Raw genomic sequence first — 22,150 nt, forward strand, 5'->3', positions numbered from 1 at the left:
AATTCAAATTGCTAGATTTGTTAGAGCTTAGAGTTTTATAGCTCATAAGCGCGAAATATTTGAATAAGATGAGCATAATCTAAGAAACCAGTCTCACGTAAAGCAACTTAGAAAACAACCTTTCTTTATGATGACCCAGAAGAAATGAAAGGATTTCTTCAAAAGTACTTTCGAATAACTCCAGCAGTTACAGACCGAATGCATGAAACAACATGAAAATAAAAACAATCAGTTTTTTAATAGTCGTTTCTGTTTAAACATAAAAAGGAACATTCATATTGAGAAATGTCACGTGACTTTGTTTGAGAGGGATTTTTGGCTCGCATATTGAACCAGATCTTTGAAGATGAGAAAGAAAATCTTTCGTGCAGTTCAAACATTTGTTTTAATCAATAACAGTAGAATTGTTTCGGAACTGAATTTTTTTATTTACTTAGCTTTTCTGAATATACTTTTTTCTCATACACCAAACATTTTAACCATTATATTCGATTTTCAAAGATGTTCGTGAGCAATAAATTCAATACGGGCTGGAATTTCATATTATTTTCATAGGAAACAATTACACCCTGTAAAAATTGGCTTTGAGTAAATAGGTTTTTAAAGAATTTATTTTTTCGCTTGAAAATTCTATTGGTTTCTTGTACTGCTCTTTTAAAAACTAATGCAAATTCTAATATATAATAAATAGTAATAATGGTGTAATAAGAAGTAATATTTGCAGAAAAAAAAGTCTCTTTCCTAAACTTTTTTTTGGGGGTATATACTCTATTTCAAATGGTATGATCTAAATTTTTCCATCTAAGGAAGAAGTTTTAATAAAAACCATTATCATTAATAAAATAGACAATTTTAGACTCAACAGGTATGAAATTGTACTTACAAGTTTGTATTGAATACAGCAATGTGAACTTTTTTTTAATTTTTAAAATTGCGTTTTTGTTTCTTTTCATACATTATATCAACTTTGTGCGTGTTTTCTTTCTTTCGTGACTTACGCCTCTAGTGTATAAAATCAAAAATAAAGAATACCAATGTTATATAAAATACAGTTTACATTACTATTATAGTTAATAGTTTTATTAAAATCCCATTCACTTGAAAACAGTAATAAAATTCTTAGGGAGGTGGTCAAAATTAATTCAGAAATCATCTTGAAATACCATAGGTTGATTTGCAGTGTTGGTGAGATATTTTTACGGTACTGCATAATATTATGAAAGTTGATAAATATCTTAAATATATCTCACAAGATTGAATGATTTGGAAAACTGGATGACAGATATTAAAAAGTTGTGAACTGCTGAACTAATCGATATATTTTACGTTTAATACATTTCAGTGTTCTTCATGAATTACTGAAATATCTATGCACATTTTATTAATTCCATGTGTTAAATATATTTCTAAAAATATTATATATTCTTAACTGTGGTTATATGAAAAGAATTGCCTAGGAGATACCTTAGCTCACTGCTTCAAAATGATAAATTTTCAACTGTTCAGGTAGAATTTTCTATGGGATTGAATATCGAAGCTACTATACGTTAACCTAGAAAACCTGGACCACGTCTTCTTTGGCGTCTTCTTAATTTCTTTTTTCTAATTTCTAGATCAATATGAACTATTTTAAAAGTTTCGATAGTTATGGAATCACCCTACTAATAGAAGGTCTCCTTTAATAGTCTATAGTATATGTACACATTTTTATATATATATAAAAAAAAACATGCATCATGTACATCAAAAATAAGCAATTCATTTTACAAGAGTGAAGAGCAAATATCTAATTGGTTTTGATTCTAATGGCACGAAAAAAAATTCTCTTGCCATTAATCCCCCTCAGGGGCTCACCTACTATAGGTGAGTACGGGTGTCCCAATCCCGAGGTACCCAGGGATCTTTACTCATTTTACGTTTACTCTCCCCTACGTCTAGTGCTTTCTGCTTGATCCTTCCATCCCTCGACGGCAAGCGAGGGAGCTCTCCATGAGAAGCTGTCGCCGCTCTGTTTGCTTCTTGCTTCTCATGGACAGCCAATGTCCCACGTGTTGGCCGTGCGTGGCGACCCATTTGAAAGACGGGTGGTGTACTGTGGTCCCCTGTACATCAATCGGCTGGTCGCTAGCCACCTAAGTGGTTAGTTTGCTAGGGATCAAGCGAAGGGGTTACTCCTTGGGCTTGGCGTTAAGGGTGGTCACTGTCCCCGGGGGTAACTCCGAGCGTATAGGTTCCGGCTAGCACCAAGGTAAGCGCCGAGGCTGGGAATGGCCAGAGCCGGTGGCTGCCTTCCCATGTTGGGCTCCGTGGTGGGCGGTGCCGTCGGGCCTGAAACACTTCTAATATCGTATGGGCAAATCCAAACGTGCTCCCTTCAGTGGGCAACCAATTGTATCAAATGTATTTACAAAACACTTTGAATCATTTTTCGTGATTAAAAGAACCAAAGATGAAGAAAATTTTCATACAGTTTCACCATTTTTAGTGGAAAAAGCTATATCAAGCACTGTCGGAGAAGTTGTTTCAATTCGAAAATTACGTTCTGGAGACTTGCTTGTGGAAGTGAATTCCCGCAAGCAAGCTCAACAACTTCTGAAATTGAAAGCATTAGCAACGATACCAGTAAATGTGAGTGCACATCGAACGCTTAATTCATCCAAAGGTGTTATAACCTGCGGTGAATTGTTTAATGTTTCACTGGAGGAAATAACTCAGAAACTAAGCTCGCAAGGAGTGACACATGTCCGTCGTATTACTATTCGACGTGACGGCAAACTTCTTGAAACGAAGCATCTAGTTCTCACGTTTAATTCCCCTAAGGCACCAGAATCGATAAAAGCAGGATATCTCAAATTACCTGTAAAGGCATTTATTCCCAATCCCTTGAGATGCTTTAAATGCCAGCGTTTTGGCCATTCAAAGGCTAATTGTCGCGGCAAGCTGACATGTGCTCGTTGTGCTGAAGCTGGTCATGAGAGCACTGACTGCACATTAAAAGAAAAATGCACAAATTGCAAGGGAGAGCATACCTCTTTCTCACGAGCCTGCCCCAAATGGAAGCTCGAGAAAGAAATTGTTACAACTAAGGTAAAAAAAGATATATCATTTCAGGAAGCCAGACGACTGGTGTTAGCGCAGACTCCAACAGAAGGTCGTAGCTACGCCTCCGTAACAAAATCACTCAGAAATTGTGAGGTACAAACAAAACCTGTAACCATTTTATCAAGCGAATCCGATTCTGACTTAATTTCAAGTCCAATAAAGGCAAAACCATCTGATTTTAAGAAAAGGTCACGCATATCAAAAGCACAAAAGTCCTTGACTTTGAAATTTTCAAAGAAAGGTGCTTCCCTGAAAGATTTGAAATCTCGTAAGTCAGTTGCTCTTGAGATAGGCAAAGCTGGTCTGGCCACCAAGGACTTGCCTTCTTTATTTGGGAATCCATCTAATTCTGAGCTATTAAAAATCCATCCTTCAGAGGATGATGAAGATTTCCACATGGGTTGCGAACAGTCGGCAACTCCTCTCACTGGCGTTGATAACAGTCCCCATCCCACTCATTAATGGCCTCTTTTATTTCCTGGAATTGTCGTGGAATTAGGACAAAGCTGGAAGACCTTAAAGCTCTCGTGAATTCCACACACCCTGTGTGTATAGCTCTTCAAGAAACGTTCTTGAAGTCAAATGTGCACTTGAAGTTACGTGGATATAATTGTGTCCGAAAGGATAACATTACTGGCTTATCTTCTGGTGGAGTGTGCCTTTTGACCTCCAACAGTTACCCCAGTACTATCCTAAACCTACACACTTCCTTGCAGGCTGTGGCGGTACAGGTGCACGTCAAAACCTTAGTTACAGTCTGTTGTATTTATCTACCACCGAATGATGTTATCTCTCAAAATGATCTTAACATTCTGGTTGATCAACTTCCAGTGCCTTTCATACTGCTAGGTGACTTCAATGGCCATGGTACTATGTGGGGTTCTGATAGAACAAATTCTCGCGGGCGACAGATAGAACAATTTATTTCTGATAACTGTCTCTGTCTGCTCAATACTAGCGAGAAGACACATTTCCATGAACCCACAGGTACATTTCATTCTGTTGATTTGGCTATTTGCACTCCTGCACTTTTCCCCTTGCTGAACATTACAGTGGCAAGTGATCTCTACAATAGCGATCACTTTCCCTTGATCATATCCCATGCTGATGAGAACAATGCGACGCAATATCCACAGACTTACGTATTCCAGAGAGCAGACTGGGGTACATTTACTAGGAAAGCAGTGATTACTGATGAAATGGTTACTTCTACTAGTATTACCAATGCGGTTCAAAATGTTATCGACTGTATCATTGGCGCTGCGAATGCTACAATTCCTAAGCGCTCATCCTTTCCACGAAAATATCACAAACCGTGGTGGAACGACGCTTGTCGTGAAGCTTATAGGAACCAAAAGAGATTATGGGGGATCTTTCGAAGATACCCTACAACTGAAAACCTCATTGCATTTAAAAAGGCAAGAGCAAATGCGCGCCGTATACGACGTCGAAGCCAAAGAGCTTCATGGATAAGGTACGTTTCCTCAATCACCTCTACTACATCCAGCGCCCAAGTGTGGCGGAAAGTCCGGGCGGCCAATGGCATATATAGAGAGTTTACTTTTCCCGTATTAACCGTTGGATCGTCTTCTTACTCTTCCCCATTGAACATTGTGAATATCATGGGTCAAACGTTTGCTGATATCTCCAGTTCTACTTCCTGTAATTCAACTTTTCTCAAGAAAAAGAGACGGGCAGAACAACTAAAATTAAAATTCGAAACTCGCAGTTGCTTTTCATACAACTGCACATTCCGGATATATGAACTAAAGAAGGCTCTTTCTCGGACACGTGATACTAGCCCAGGTGTTGATGGAATAACATACAGCATGCTCCACCATCTGGATGAATCCTCTCTCTTTCATCTCCTTCACCTCTTTAACAGAATCTGGAATGAGCAAGTGTTTCCAGAACAGTGGCGAGAGGCGATTGTGATTCCTATCCTGAAGCCAGGGAAAGATCCGGTAGATCCTCTGAACTATAGACCGATCGCTTTGACTAGTTGCTTATGTAAAACATTCGAGCGTATGGTCAATTCACGTCTCATGTATGAAATAGAGAAAAAAGGTTGTATTTCACCCTTTCAGAGTGGATTTCGTCGAGGTCGATCCACAGTTGATAATCTTATTCACCTTGAATCTCAAATACGCAATGCGTTTGTTCGCCGAAACCATCTTGTTTCGATATTTTTTGACATTAAAAAGGCTTATGACCGTACATGGCGCTATGGTATTCTTAAAATTTTATTTGATATGGTGTTTAGGGGTAACCTGCCTGTTTTTATTCAAAATTTCTTAGAATTTCGTAATTTTCGTGTTCGTTTTAACCAAACGTTATCTAATACTTTTATCCAACAGGAGGGTGTTCCTCAAGGAAGTGTATTGAGTGTCACCCTTTTTATCCTTCATTTGAGTCAAATCCTCAAAGTCATACCATCATCTGTCTCTGGCACATTGTATGTCGATGACCTACAGATCTCTTGTCAGGGATCTAGTATGGCCTTAATAGAACGGCAACTTCAGAAAGCTGTTGACAAGCTCATAGATTGGTGCGATGAGAATGGGCACACACTCTCCCCTGAAAAGAGCTGTTGTGTCCATTTCTGTAGAAAACGAAGCCTCCACCTAGACCCTATAATTAATATTCGGGGAATTAGAATAGCAGTTGTGGATGAGGTTCGGTTTTTAGGACTGATATTTGATCGTAAACTCACTTTCATTCCTCATATCCGTTATCTGCGGAAGAAGTGTGAGAAATCACTTAATATTTTGAAGGTTCTTTCAACTACATCATGGGGTGCGGACCGAACATCTCTACTTCGCATCTATCAGTCTGTAGTACTCTCGCGTATTGATTATGGGTGCGAAGTGTATGGTTCTGCACGTACTAGTGTTCTAAAGCAATTAGATACTGTGCATCATACAGCTCTCAGGATCTGTTCTGGAGCGTTTCGAACTTCTCCCGTGCACAGCTTATATGTCGTTTGTCACCAATTGCCGCTAAATCTACGTCGCAAAAAGTTGTGCGTCCAATATTTTTTAAGACTGAAATGTCATACTACTCACCCTATGCGAGACATGAATATTCCTGTTGGCATTGGCCGATTATACAATGCTCGTCCCTCTAATATCCCTCCTTTTTGCGAGAGGATGAAACAATTACTTGCCAACTCAGATCTTTGTAATGTCCAAATCCATCCGATAAATTTTATATCCCTCCCACCTTGGGATATTCCACAAATTTCATTTCATAATCCATTTTCTACTTTTGATAAAACTACAGTTTCACCCTCCATTTTCCAACAAATTTTTAATTATCACCGATATAAGTTTTCAGATTACACTGCTGTCTTTACGGATGGATCGAAAACTGCTCATCATGTGGGATGTGGTATCGTCTTTTCTGAAAATATTTTAAGTATACGATTAGACAATACTCACTCTGTTTTAACGGCCGAATTAATGGCAATCTTATTTGCACTAGAAAAAATTTCCACTCTTGGAGAACAAAAATTTTGTATTTATTCCGATGGTATGAGCGCTCTTGAAGCTATTGGTAATCATCATAATATGACGCATCCAATAGCCGTTGATAGTTTATGTCTTCTACGAACTCTGCAATCTAAAAGCATAGATATAATATTTTGCTGGCTACCTAGCCACGTTGGCATACATGGAAATGAGAAAGCAGATGTTGCAGCTAAGGAAGCATCAGTATATTTACAACGACCACTTCCCTATCTTGATGCGAAGAAGTATCTATCTCATCATATTCATTCATTATGGCAAGAATCGTGGGACCTCCAAATATCTAATAAGTTACATTTTATTAAATCACACATTACATTATGGCCAATTATCCCAGTGAGAGAACTTGATGTCAAGTTGACACGACTTCGCATTGGGCACACCCGTTTCACCCACAAACACCTTTTGTTTGGTGAACGATGTCCAACTTGCACATCATGTCAAGTCGAATTTACCATCGTTCATATTTTAATCGAATGCCCAGTTTTTAATAGAAACCGGCTGCATCATTTCGGAACATCAAATTTGAACATCCGTGACTTATTGGGAGAAAATCCTCATGCGAACATTTTTAAATTTCTAAAAGAAATTGGTTTTTTACATCTTATCTAATTTTATAATTCATTAGTAAACTTTTGAAGATTTATATTTTTATAATACTCGATATTACTATTGACAAAAATTTTAACACCTAGCTTAAAAATTTTTAAAAACTTTTTTATCTCATTTTACCATATGTTTGGCGCAGCATGGCCAAATCTGGCTCTTGTGCCATAAACATCAAACTCAAACTCAAACTCTTGCCATTAATCAGTGATGGTAATTTTTTCGCAGAATTCGCGTCCATACACCTTCAAAGCCTTAAATTAGAATTTCATAACATTCCAGGCAATAAGTTTAATCACAGATACCTCGAAACCAGAAAATATATTTTGTAACATTCTGCATTTCTTTTTATTTCAGTGGTAGAGTGAATACTCAAATCAAATCAAATGAACTTCTAAAATTAGTATCCTTAATGCATATTATTTCCTCTTTAACGATATACTAAAGACAGCTGTAATTGTCCTTAGCACGTAACTGCTCATATATAAAAGATCGTGGATTTGAAAACAGTACTACTAAAAATCATCTTTTAAAATTTAATGATAGAACATTTTGGAAATATCACAATAACTCATGGCAAAAAGAATTCAAAGAAAATTGAAATTTTTGAATTTTTTTTTTTAAAATTATCAGTTTAAAAATTCTATTTGTTTAGTATAAACAAAACATATATTGTAGAGCAGCACCATCGACGCAACTAATAATAAGTTTAAATAATTGAAAATACCCAGCACTTATAGCGGAAAAAGCACATTTAGAGCTGAAATCAGATTTAGAAGCCCTTCGGTTGGAATTTTATGACAAGATTACTGGTACATTATTTTAGTTGAATCATGAAATATATTCAGAATAGAACAGAAATATTAAATTCGTTTTTAATGCAAACCTAAACAGATATAAAATTCACGATGCATTTGCGAACGGAAATGTTGGAAAATTAAATTATTCTTTGCGGCTGCGATGTAAGCTTTAAAATGTTAAGAAAAGTGCTTTCGATCGAAATATTAGAATTATTATTCATCTGAAAGTGGTTATTTTAATTTTCCCTTTCAATAAAGCATAAAACGTCTATCGCGGAATCTAAATACACTTCCTATTCGGAAGTTAGAAAATGTTCTTTGAGCATTTAGACATTATTTCAACAGAATTTAACTCTCTCACGAGCATCGAATGACGGCTCCAAGGGGAAAATAGTCTGAAATTTAAAAGGTTTTATTCTTTCATAGATTGTATTGCATGCGCATCAAGAAGACTGGTGACGGCAGAGGAAAATAAATTTTCTTTCAGAAAGGAATCTGTGATAAATTACGGTATTCTGAAGACGAAAATCGTCTTTTTTTTATGAATATCGTTTCATTGTATATTCGCTGACTTTCTTTTTCTAGGTTTAGATAATTTCCAAGTGTTAAGTACAAATAACTAAATAACCTTTTCTTTTATTATCAAATGTAAAAATTCTGTAAATGCTATGAAAGTATTTACTTATCTTAATAATTATGAAACAAACGTGAATTGCAAAAACGTTCCTTTCGGAAAGACTAAAACTATTTTACGGTAAATCCATATTTTACGATAAATACATTAATAGGTAAATCTATATTTGATGCAAAATCCATATTTTACGATAAATACATTAATAGGTAAATCTATATTTGATGCACAATCTATATTTTACGATAAATACATTAATAGGTAAATCTATATTTGATGCAAAATCCATATTTTACGATAAATCCAAAAATTGGTAAATCTATATTTGATGCAAAATCCATATTTTACGATAAATCCAAAAATTGGTAAATCCATATTTGATGCAAAATCCATATTTTACTGTAAATCCAAAAATTGGTAAATCCATATTTGATGCAAAATCCATATTTTACGGTAAATCCATATTTGATGCAAAATCCATATTTTACGGTAAATCCATATTTGATTCAAAATCCATATTTTACGGTAAATCCATATTTGATTCAAAATCCATATTTTACGGTAAATCCCTATTTGATGCAAAATCCATATTTTACGGTAAATCCATAAATTGGTAAATCCGTATTTTATGCAAAATCCATATTTTATGCAAAATCCATAAATCACGATTCATCCATATTTTACTGTAAATCCATCTTAATTTAAAACATAAAATTACCTTCTAATATTTAACAAATTTAAAAAAAACGAAATCGGAAGAAAATGAATGAATATCATTTGCTGATATAGAATCTTGCAAAAACCAATGAGGCTTTAATGATTCTCAAGATGAGCTCTCAAGATTTAATATCCGATGCGATTCCGACAACAACTATTTTGTTCATATTTTATTCTTGTTGGTTCCCACACAATATGATTGGAATGAGGATTATCTCAGAACTATTTATAAAGTGATTCCACATTCAGTTGCATTAATTCAAGAGAGTTAGTGTCCTATCAAAGAATCAAAAATGGCTATTAGAGACAATCATTTATTGATGTATTATAAATAAATATATTTTACAGTGAAGAATTATTTTATGAGAAGCATGTGATTATTTTAGATGATGTGATTTAATTATCTGATGCACTTCAATGATGTAAATATTTTTTTTTTTTTTTTTTGAAAATAAGGATATGACAAAACGTTTTAGAGATCCCAAGATCTCTTGAATTTGTGTTATAATAACCGTTTATGCCTTTGAAACTTCCATCAAAGATATCAATTTACATAGTTGAAAGTACTTATGTAAATAATGGTTATCCCTTTCCGTGAAAGTAGGCAGTCTAGGAATCAGAAATTTGCAAATAGGCAGTATATTTCTTCCATTCATTATTCATTCTTCTCCATTCTGTTTCCTTTCAGGTTAGTATCCTTTCTTTTATAGAATAATTTTAGAATATATTAAAATTTTCATGCAGTTGTTTTTAAATACAATTTATTAAATAATCTCACAATCGTTATTTATTTTATTAAATAAAAATTCTACATCATTTAAATAATTATTTTTAAATGGAGTTTGATTATCAAAATGTCAACTGCTACTTTTATTAAAAAAATATATATAGTTTTGAGGCACATTAGACCATAATTGTAAATGACATTTTAAAATGGAAATATTGTTTACCAGATGTCATATTCTACACGACTTTTCCATTAAACATAAAAGAACTTAAAATATTTCAAAAACAAGTTATCTTGAATGTTATGAAAAACAAAGATTAAAATAAAGATTTTTTTTTGTCCGCTTTTAGCTATTACCATGATTTTATTGATTTTTGACTTAAGATGCCATGAAAATCTTACATTTTTTTATTTCTCCTGTTTTATGTTATGAGAAAGTGCATTTCGTACAATTCAAGCAAAAGATTGAGATACTTTCTTAATTATTTTATCTCTTTCGATATTTCACCAAATATTTGTGCTCAGAAATAATTTCTTGCATTTATTCGTATTTTTTGTGAGCAAAACACTATCATCTCCTAGGAATTTTATAATCAGATTGTCTTTCTCATGACGCAGGTTTACTTTCTTAAATTCATTCGGAGACAAATAATCCTCGACTATAATAATTTCAGCGACGTATTTTGTTATTGTCTAGGGAATACACAGCTTTAAGTCATCAGGAGTGCCTGAAAGAAAAATAATTAAATTATGAACAAAAGAAATGTACTGTGAAACTTTATTTCAGTTTTAAGAGGTTCTTTCCTTTATAAGATTATATAATTAACTGAAACAGAGCCGATGGAAACTGTAAAGAAATTGTTGTAAAAATACGTTTTTGGTTTATTTTCTACAAAAAAAAAAAATAAATAAATTAATTAATAGGCATTTATTTTCAAAGGAAATATAATTTTATAATAAAAACCATTTTATATAATTAAGACTGTTTAAAATATAGAAATACGTGATATAATGAAAATTAGAATAATGTAGTTAAAACTCAAAACGTATATAATTTTTAATATTCTTCTAGTTTCTCTACAAGAAACAAAAAGCAAGAATATCTTTCTCCCTCTCTTTTCTTCCTTTCTCTCTAGAGGCCAGTAACTAAAGTATTTATAATTTAGTTTATCTGTTGTTTAACTATAAAATGGAAATGTAAATTATGAAAAAGTCGTAGAATATTTTGAATAAAGTAAAAAAAATAGTGTTCTGGGTCATAATGGAATAAAGCTTTTACATATTTTGCTTCTGAATTTAAATGTATTTCTAAGCTGAAATAGTGGTGTGTTTTTTTCTTGCTTTTGTTTCCATTTACTTATACGAACATGTTTCATCTTAATGGTTAAGCATTAATGTAACAATAAGGCTGAAATCATTTTTACTGAAAAAAGGAAAATTAAGTAAATATAGTTAAGGTACCAAAGTTATATATAAATTTTAGAATTGTAGCATTTCTGTGTCTCTACTGAATTAGGAAAAAAAATGAAACTTAAGAATTTCTGCATGAAATGTTAGTAAAAGTTTTATTAGTTTTTATTTTCTTTTAAGACCATAACTTCAGAATTTTTATTTTTATTTGAATGTTGATTAATTAAGAAACATAATTACAAATTAGAAAAACAGTGGTGCATATAGTTTTAAGAAAGACTAATCCTTTATTGCATATTTTATATCTGAAATAAAATTTATCACTAAGGATAAATCAATTATATCTGATATACTCACTTTTTAAGATAAAAAAAAATCAATATCATATTTGTACTTGATATAATTTTTGTGAAAAAGGTGAAAACATGTTAATATATTCGGATTCCTTTGCATGCGGATGTTTATCCTGACAGTTAAAATTTAATGTGAGAAATTTTGCTGAACTGCAAACATTCAGCTACAATTCTTTACAATATATAAGTCACAAAATTGAGTATACACCTTATAAAATATGCGACTTGGCTACTATTATTTATTTTCAAACGAATAAGTAAAATAGTTTTGTTACTTTAATTTGCAATCATTGATTTCCAAGCGAAAGCAAACGTTTTGGTTATCAGAAGGAGATCAATAAATGAAACAAATGTTGAAATTCGGAAACTTGTTATTCGATTGTCTGAAGATGGTAAATCTCTACGAGAAATTGCAAGGGAAATTCAACGCAGTCACGGATGCGTTCAAAAAATTATCCAGAAGTATAAAATGTATAGCCAAATTATTAATAAACCTGGAAGAGGAAGAAAAGAAATCCTCAGTGTCACGACTAAGAGAAAAGTTATTCGAGAGGTAGCAAACAATCCTAAAGTGAATACTATAAAAATTGCTGCATTTACTTCAAGAACAATTGGAAAGTGTGTTTCTGCAGAAACAATTCGAAGAGTAATCTGAAAAGCAAATTATAATGGTCGCGTAGCCAGAACAAAACCATTCATTTCCAAAGTAAATGGAGAGAAAAGAATTTCATTTGCTAAAAGTCATATTTCAAAACCTCCGGACTTCTGGAATCAAGTAATATTCAGTGACGAAGTAATTTCAATGTTTTTGGTGGTGATGGTCGATGTTATGTTTGGAGAAAGCCAAATTCTGAACTTCTTCCTAAAAACACCAATGCTTCTGTCAAGCATGGAAGTGGTTCACTTCTTGTATGGGGCTGTGTGTCTGCAAAAGTAGTGGGAAATTTAGTTTTCATTGATGGAATCATTGTCAAAATCAAATATTTGGATATATTGAAGAACAATTTAAAACCAAGTGCCCAGAATTTGGGTTTAGGGTCAAGTTTTCTGCTTCAACAAGATAATGACCCGAAGCATACAGCTAAAATAGTTAAGTTATGATTGTTGTATAATTGTAAATTGCAAACGCACAGCCCCTCCTCAATCTCCAAATCTCAATGTGATTGAACATTTGTGGGCACAATTAGGAAAATCAGTTGAAAAACACGATATTAGGGACAAGGAGTACTTAAATATGAGTATTACAAAAAGAATAGTCGAAAATCTCCGGCGAAACAACTCAATGCCACACCGTTTACAAGCTGTTCTAAAAGCAAAAGAATATGCAACAAAATATTAATTTATCTTTTTCTCTTTTTGTTTACAGATTTTGCTAGATGTATACTCAATTTTGTGACTTTGGAATTTTTATTACAGTAATTTTTATGTCAAAGTTACAAATATTATTGATTTCTCCGTTTTGTTTTTTACGCTAATACTTTTGTTAATGTATATTTTGTACTTCTTATAAATATTAGGCATAAATAGGAATGTTAAGATCAAAAAGAATAAAATTAAAGAAGAAAGAGTATAGTGTATACTCAATTTTGGGAGCCACTGTATATATATATATATATATATATATATATATATATATATATATATATGAAAAATTCTGACAGAAAGAAACTAAGAAAAAAAGACTAACCCAAAATTAGTTTTAAATTAAGATTTCAAAATGTATAATTTCAGCTTCAACTAATGCTGGATTGTAAAGGTTTAAAAAAACATTTTGCATAAGATAGGTGACAAAAATTTAAGAAACTTTCCCGTTCTAATAATTTAATTATTTGTGTTGATATAACATTTATGAAAAAAAAAATTGAAATCATTTTTTTTTGTTACTTTCATTTCTTTCCATTTTTATATGTTAATTCTAATGGTTAAATCTTATTGCAGAAAAAATTACTGAACTGTCAATAGTCGAAAAATTGCTGATGAAAAAAAAAAAAAACTGTTTAACTAAAACCAAACTCAAATTAGCTTTACATTACAGTACTCAGAATACATTATTTCAATTTCAAAAACCTGTTTGGTCAAAAAAAAAAAAAAAAAAAAAAAAAAAAAAAAAAAAAAAAAACTTCAACTTTGCGCAAGATGGTTGACAACAATTTTAAAATGTTCTCTCTCATTGGTAATTCAAAAGTTTCAATAAAAATAACAATAAAAAGAAGCGACACGGGCAGAACAAACGTGTTAAGCGTGCTTTGAATCTCCTAAAAACTCGTGTACAGCGGTAGGAGGAAAAATATATTTGGATAGAAAATAGCAAAAACACTAAATAGAAACTTAAAAGCATGCTCTATAAATATTTCATAAGGTGTTAGAAAACGCATTAGAATGAACTTTAAAATGCAAAGTGGTGTGTATGCGTTGAATCTCTTTTTGTGGAATGCACTGTTGTTTGAAAAATATTTGTGGAGTGATAATGTTTTATAGTTCATAGTTATTTTCGGCCATAAAAAATATATTTTTCATTCATAATTTAGAAAACAAAACTTATTTAACACAATAATTTATGAAATTCCACCAATATTACATTCTTTAATGAATATTTCTTTAATGAATAAAAACTGTTTAAAATATACGGAAAAGGATTAAAAATAAAGTGTAAAATATAACACTTTGCACAATATTGGTATAATGCTATATAAATATATTTTCATCTAGGAAAATTCTCGAATAACATTGAAATTCCTACCTTCTGGCTTGATGAAGAAATATGGATAAATTAAGATTATAATGAAAGCGTTTATTTTCAAATATAACTCTCTCAATGATGGTCTTTTGATTTCTATGATCATCGCTTGTTTAGAATCTCTCATTAAGGCTGTTTCCATTATTAATCACATTTCACATGTAAAATTTTACATAAAAAAACTTCATTTAAATTTTTAATAAATGTTTGTATCTAATAAAAAATGGATCTGTAATTGCAACATAAAATCTAAGTACAGGGTGGTTATAATTAAAGTTCCCCTTTAAAATGGTCATAAAAGAAAAACTACTGGACCGAATGTTATCAAATTTGGTAATAGTTTGAAGGAATCATGGAAATTTCTTTTCCGCCAAAAAAAAAGTCCTGGAAATTCAACACCAGGGGAGAAATGGCACTGTATGCTATATTGTGAATCAAAATAGGACATGAAGACATCGGTTTAAAATGCGTTTAATCATTTCTGAAAAGATTTACAAAGCATGTTCAATGTGGCAACCACCATTTTCTAAAAGGAAGTTAAATCGCATTACTGCATTCTCAACTGTATCTCTTAGCATATCAGGAGAAAAGTTGCGCACATGTCGGTGTATCTCTTCTTTCAGTTCCGCCAAATTGTTTAGATTATCATCATAAACAGTGCTTTTGATATAACACATATTGAACATGATTTGAAACACGTTTCAGAAACGATTAAAAACATTTTAAACCGATGTATTCATGTCCTATTTTGCTTAACAATATTGCATACAGTGCAATTTCACATCTGGTAATGAGTTATTTAATATATTTTTGGCAGAAAAGAAATTCCCATGACCACATTTAAATTGTTACCAAGCTTGATAACATTTGGTTAAGTAGCTTTCCTTTTATGGCCATTTCAAAATGGAACTTTAATTATAATCACCCTGTATATTTACTATTATAAACCGAAGATTGATTTTGAAATGCGATCATTCTTATATGAATCTCCATCTTTTAACTTATCTTTATATTCCTTGAAAGGTAATATTTGCTCCATCATTGTTGAAAGTTCTAATTGATTTTGTAATTTGTTTGTTAAGGTCTGTGTCAACATTAAAAAGTCGATTTTTTTTTTCAAATTTAATATTAACAGTCTTTCTTTATAAAGCCGTTTGAATTTTATTTCAATTTTAGTTTTATTTCGTTTTTTGAAGAAGTTACACTGGTTCTTATTGTTGCACTTATATGTATTTCTCTTCTATTTTACACCATTAAAGGCGATCGATAAATTATAGATTTTGGCAGAATTTTCTAGCAAAAAACCTTAAAATTAAAATTTAATACATATTTTTTGTGAAATTTGGTGTAATAATTTTTTAATGTGTTCCACAGCTCCTGAACTTGAGAATAACTATATTGAGAATAATTAATATATCAATTTAAAAACATTTTATAATTGTTGTTTTAACGCTTCAGAATACCAAAATAAATAAATAAAAATTAAAATCCCATGTTATTTATCAATCGAATCCTTATATTTAAAATTGATATAAATACGGTTTATTTCTTAGTTTCGGAACTAGGAAATTTATTTCTTATAATTAACTGCAGCATTTTAAGCAAATCATTTGATAAACCTCTAAATTGGAAGATTTTTGTTTTATACCTTTTTTAGCCAAAAAAACAGCCCTTTTTTTCCAAGTTTTAAAACACTTTTATCATTTAACTTGTATATTTTGTTTTCATAAATGTTTTTTCTGTCTTTATTATGCCATAAGTTAACAATAAAACTATTAGGGTGTCCCATAAGTTTCTTTCCTATTTCTAAAATGAAATGAATACACAATATTTACCGTTTAAGATGTTTATTTTATTTTCTTATGTAAGAACCCTTTTGCTCCATTACTTTCTCCCATCTCTCAAGAGGCCTTATTATGCTTTCTTTCCGAAATTGTGTTTTGGACAAGAAATAATCCTGGGAGTGAGCTTTTATTTCGCTGAATAATTTAAAGCGCTTATCGCAAAGAAAATTTTTTAAGGGCAAGAAAAAGTAATAATCAGATGGAGCGAGATCTGGAGATTATGTGGGATGTCGTAAAATATCCCAATGAAATTGTAAAAGCTTCTCTCTTGCGACTAATGCAATATGTGGTATCACTTTGACATGGTGAAAAACAACGCTTCGTAGGTTACATCATTCTAGCCGTTTTTTTGTTGTGGCAGCTTTTAATTGATCCAGTTGATAACAGTATTTCGTAGAATTTATTGTTTCACTTTGAGGAAGAGGTTCGTAGAAAATTACGCCTTTCAAGTCCCACCAAATGGACAAAACGTTTTTGAGGCTTGGGGGCTTGACTGTTTTCTTGGCTTTGTGTCTAGTAGAGCTCTGGTACAACTGAAACCGATGTCATAGATAATCATGCATGTTTGCACAAACAGAACCAGATAAGGCCATTCATTGCGTGATGAGAAAGAAACCTTTGGGACACCCTAATATTTTAGAGAGTTTTTCAGAATATTCGTTCCGAAAATAGTCGTACCTTAAAAATATCATCAGTGCATTTATAAAATTAATTATCATAATTTTATTTAAAAATTATGCGATTCTCTAATTTTCTGAGACATTATAAAACTAAAATATTTCATATGATTCGACAAAACGTTATTCCACTGGTAATAGCCTTCTATCTTCATAATAATATGACAATTATGAAACTCTGTATTACAAATAGATGTTGTTGGCGACAGGAAATTTTAAATTAAAAAATACATATGCACTTGCTTCATACAGGTTTTTAAGTATACATAATCGAAATGTCACTTGATTTTGTATATCAAATATTATTGCAAGGGAAAGTATCTGATCATTTTGATGCTTCAAATATTTTTCAAATTAGCATAGATTCTAGCAAGAATCATTCGTTTCAAATTTAATAACGTAGTTTTGTAGAGGAAAAATAACATCGGAGGGACAAATTCTATATAATTCATTCGTTAATTTAAAAATTTCCAGGTAATACAACACTGTAACTTCCTTTTTAATTTTTTTACAGATGAATCATATAAAAAAAATCCCTATAATTCGAATTTGAGATTTTGATAAATTCCTCTGTTTTAGATTTTCCTGGATCCGGAAAAAATATTATTTGAACTATGTCTGTCGAAAGTAACTTAAACGTATTAAGTTGAAAAATGAAATTCTGCACGTTTGGCTGCCGTAATTGTAGATCTACATAAGATTTTGAAAGCTATGTACCCATTAATTGATTACATGCTGATCTAAGCATGAACGCAACAATTTGAAAAACAAGTTAAGAGATAAATTTTAATATGCAATCTATACATCAAAATTGTAGATCTTTTTTTGATCCTTTGTTCACATATTTTTAATTGCCTTAATTGTAGATCTACTTAAAAATTTTATAGATATGCACCACTAATTGATTATCTATCGGTTCAAATGTGAAATCAAGAACTTAAAACAGAAGATTGAGAGATGAATTTTAGTATAAGATCTATACATGAAAACTGTAGATCCTTTTCTAATCTTTTGTAGACATATTTTTCAATCTCTTCTCTAAACTACTTAATTCTAAGGTTTTATTATGGAATATACGATACATATGAGAATAGAATGCTTGTGAGGTTTCGTAAGATAGCCACTCATTCTAATTTATACATATTTGCACGTTTATTTTCAACAGTACCGACGAGATATCTCGTCTTTCAAATACTTGCAATTACAGATTTCTGTGGGTTGAACTTTCTAATACATATCTATCAACCTATCTAAACTGGCATAAGAGACAAATTTTAGCCCACAGAAACCTGTAATTGGAAGTATTTGAAAGACGAGATATCTCTTCGGTAGCACTGAAAGTGTTAAAGAGGTGAGCAAATTTATTCTATAAAAGCACTTAGCTTTCATCTAAATTCTACAGATTGGCTGCAAATTCATATTATAATAGTGAAATTATGATGATTGATATGCATGAGTTATATTTAGCTGCAGTGTGTAAAACATTAATATGTTAATACAAAGGCCTTGAAAAATATAGAATTGTAGGTCTATTGAATATAAAATCTGTACTCAGAAAGAGTATTTAAAATTATTGTTATGATTGTAATTTAATAAAATATTAATGGGTTATTTTTGTTGATATTTTCGGTTACAAATAAATTTTCATAAATATTAGATAGTGTGATTAGTCACGCTTTGAAACCAAAATTTTTATTCTTCAATATGTCTTTTTATTGTAATACTTCGAAAATGTAAGAAATTTGATTCAAAGATTTGGTGTTTCCATTCATTAAAATATACTAACAGAACTAACAATTTATTGTATTTCTAACAAAATAAAAAAATAGCAGTTTTAAATGAATATTTAATTTTTTTATTATTTTTTTAAATAGTCACTATGGATTAATTTTCTTATGGGCTCGGTTTTGTAGCCTCCCTGTTTTACGAAAATTTTGGCCAACAAATTTTTGGTGAAAATGATGTTTTTTAATGCTTAGAATTCCAATAAAACGACGTTTTTTAAGATTTCTTTATTAATTGTATTTTTATATTTTTTAAGGTTTATTATTATAATTATTTCGTAAAATTGTAATCAATTTTTCCACCAGATGGAACCACTCATGTGAATCAAATTTTAATTAAAATAAATTAATTAATAAATAACCAAGCACTTAAAATATTAAAATACTGTTTTATCAGGATGTTTAATTATCTGGAAGAATATATCACTGTACCAAATTTCAACAACAATAACAAAAAAAGAAATGTGATAGAAAAATCAATTAAAATGGCCCATCTTTACGAACATGCAATATTTAAACAAAAACGTATAAAATTTATTTTTGCTTGAGCATTTGTTTAAATTAGATTTTTAAATTCAATGTAAACTTTTAAAACTGATAGACATCCTCAATGTTTCAAGCATATGAAGTTTTTTTTTTTTTTTTTCCTTTTTCTTACGCTTTCAAATTGAAGCTATGAAAGTAATCTATTTTCCTGCGACCTAAAATTAGAAAATTATTATAACCCTTTATATATTAATTACGAAAACTCTTTTATTATTTGAGTAGATATTTAACTAATTTTATACTTGCAGCATGTTATATTCGCAATTAAATAACACACAAATGGAGAACAAAAACGAAATTCTTTTTAAAAGAAGAAATTTGTTTTCTGAATATAAATTTTATTTTATAAAGTTATTTTTATTGAGTAAAAAAGATGGTTGTTGTTTCCTCCTACATATTCCATCAAAGAATTTACGTTTCCTGAAACAGTTTTTTCCCAAAGTATCCTTGCTAACATTGGATTGGTTAAGCGCATTAAAGGATTTAAAAGAGTGGGCGATTTGCTTCTTTTTCTAATGGGATATTTTTAAGAAGCAATATCAAAGGATCTTTTGATGCTATATAATATTTTTTTTTACTTTGAATAGATAATCTAAAAGAAGAATGCACAAAAAGCTCTGACATTTAAGTTATCTCCACTTTTTTTGCTGGTATCTAAAATTCCTAAGAACTGGTCAGTGAAAATGCAATTATTAAGCAAGTAGTGTTCGACCAGTTAATTTGTGCACAGAGTTAATGATTCTAGAAGAGAATTTCATCTTGATGACAAAACTTAACGGAGAAGATCCTTTTCTATATTCTCAATATTCTCTTCTCATCTCGTGAATATTTTTGTTATTATTTGTGATAAGAATTCTTGTTCTGTAGTTTCTTCTAATATCTTGTTGCTGCAAATTAATATGTGCCACTTTATCTTGATGGACTTATTCCTTCTCGCTGTGATAATCTGTGAGGGTTGAAATTTACTTGCAGATAGTTTTATTCTCTTATCATAATGTATCTCAACATGTATAATTATCTGGTTCGTTGCTATTGAACGAATTGATGAAATGAGTTTTATGGTATGAAATAATAATCGACTTCGCTGCGCCTAACCAATAATAATTTATGAAATTTCGAAACTGGAATCTAAAGCACATGATAATAAAAAATGTTTAAAGAATAAATTAAAAAAAGGTTGAAATTGCCAAAACGTTATGATTGTAAATAAGTAATACATAAAAGTATAGAGATATAATGCTGTAACGGGTGATTAGAACGGGTAGGTAGGAAACTAGCACCAGTTCAATAGCACGAGAGCCGCGTCTGGCTAGGCTGCGAACATAATCCTGGCCATACAAATTAGGTTGGCTCTTTGTGGTTTAAAGTTACAAGAACCAGACATAACCATGCTTTGCTTAACACATATAAAAGTTTATAGCTAACGAAGAAACTCAAGAATAGTTAACCACATGGCCCTATTAGTACAAAATATTGTACGATATCTCCACGATGTTTTTCGATATTCTGAATACCGTACAATATCGTAAGGATATCTCCACGATGTTTTTCGATATTCTGAATACCGTACAATATCGTAAGGATATCTCCACGATGTTTTTCGATATTCTGAATACCGTACAATATCGTAAGGATATCTCCACGATGTTTTTCGATATTCTGAATACCGTACAATATCGTAAGGATATCTCCACGATGTTTTTCGATATTCTGAATACCGTACAATATCGTAAGGATATCTCCACGATGTTTTTCGATATTCTGAATACCGTACAATATCGTAAGGATATCTCCACGATGTTTTTCGATATTCTGAATACCGTACAATATAGTAAGGATATGGTAACAATGTTACTGGGTATTTGTGATAATAAAGAGATGGCCAAAACAGAAGAAAAAAATGGTATCACTTATCCCTTTTTTCACCTGAAAAATATATGTTCTAACATCATATTTCGTTTCATCTCTTTTCTATAATTTAAAATATACCAGCATCTGAACTAAACCATTTGCTTTAGACTTCTCTGTTTTAATGCAATTAAAGAATTCCCCACTTATTATATCGTGTAATTATTACTCTTTTTATTTTAACTGATCATTTGAAGCTCTACTAAAAAAATGAGCTGTAAAATTTGTTTAGGATAATGAGGATTGTCATTTCTTGCTGGAAGATGTTTTCTAATTATAAGTAATTATTAATAGACGAAGAGCATCTTTCATGTCCTAACATGTACATTTTTATTACCTAATTTAATTAAAAGTTCCATTTTGAAATTGTTTATCTTTTTTTCTTCTTCCCTTAGGGTTTTCGAAATATTTAAAATCCTACGAATTGTTTTTCCCCTCTGATACAAATTAAAAACAATTTAGCTGTAATTTTTAAAGTTGAATAACTAATTCGATAGATATGTCTGACGAGTTAAATAAAGTAGAACACTAAGAAAACAACTTTTTTTTTTTTTAAATACGTTTAGTGTGAAATTCAAAAATTTAAAAACATACTAATTTCAAGCATATGAGAATTGTTAGCATTTAGGGACTTCATGAGTTAAATTGTAGAAATAGTTAATAATTTCTTATCTAAAATTCATTCTGCTTCAGCGTTCACTGTATTAAGGCTTGCGATTTCCTATTTTTGAAGCAAATATGGTTTTTCATTTTTACTAGGCCATATCTCAAAATGATGGAT

At 31.1% G+C, this 22,150-nt stretch overlaps 1 protein-coding gene across 1 annotated transcript; it reads left to right on the forward strand.

Moving 5' to 3' along the window:
- The first annotated feature begins 2,349 nt into the window (after positions 1–2,349).
- Positions 2,350–3,564, forward strand: LOC129959703 (uncharacterized). The gene has a single exon (XM_056072591.1). It carries the CDS (start codon positions 2,350–2,352, stop codon positions 3,562–3,564), a length of 1,215 nt encoding a protein of 404 aa, XP_055928566.1.
- The last annotated feature ends 18,586 nt before the right edge of the window (positions 3,565–22,150 follow it).

The sequence above is a fragment of the Argiope bruennichi genome, chromosome X2 (assembly GCF_947563725.1).
Source record: "Argiope bruennichi chromosome X2, qqArgBrue1.1, whole genome shotgun sequence".
NCBI classification, from domain to species: Eukaryota; Metazoa; Arthropoda; class Arachnida; order Araneae; family Araneidae; genus Argiope; species Argiope bruennichi.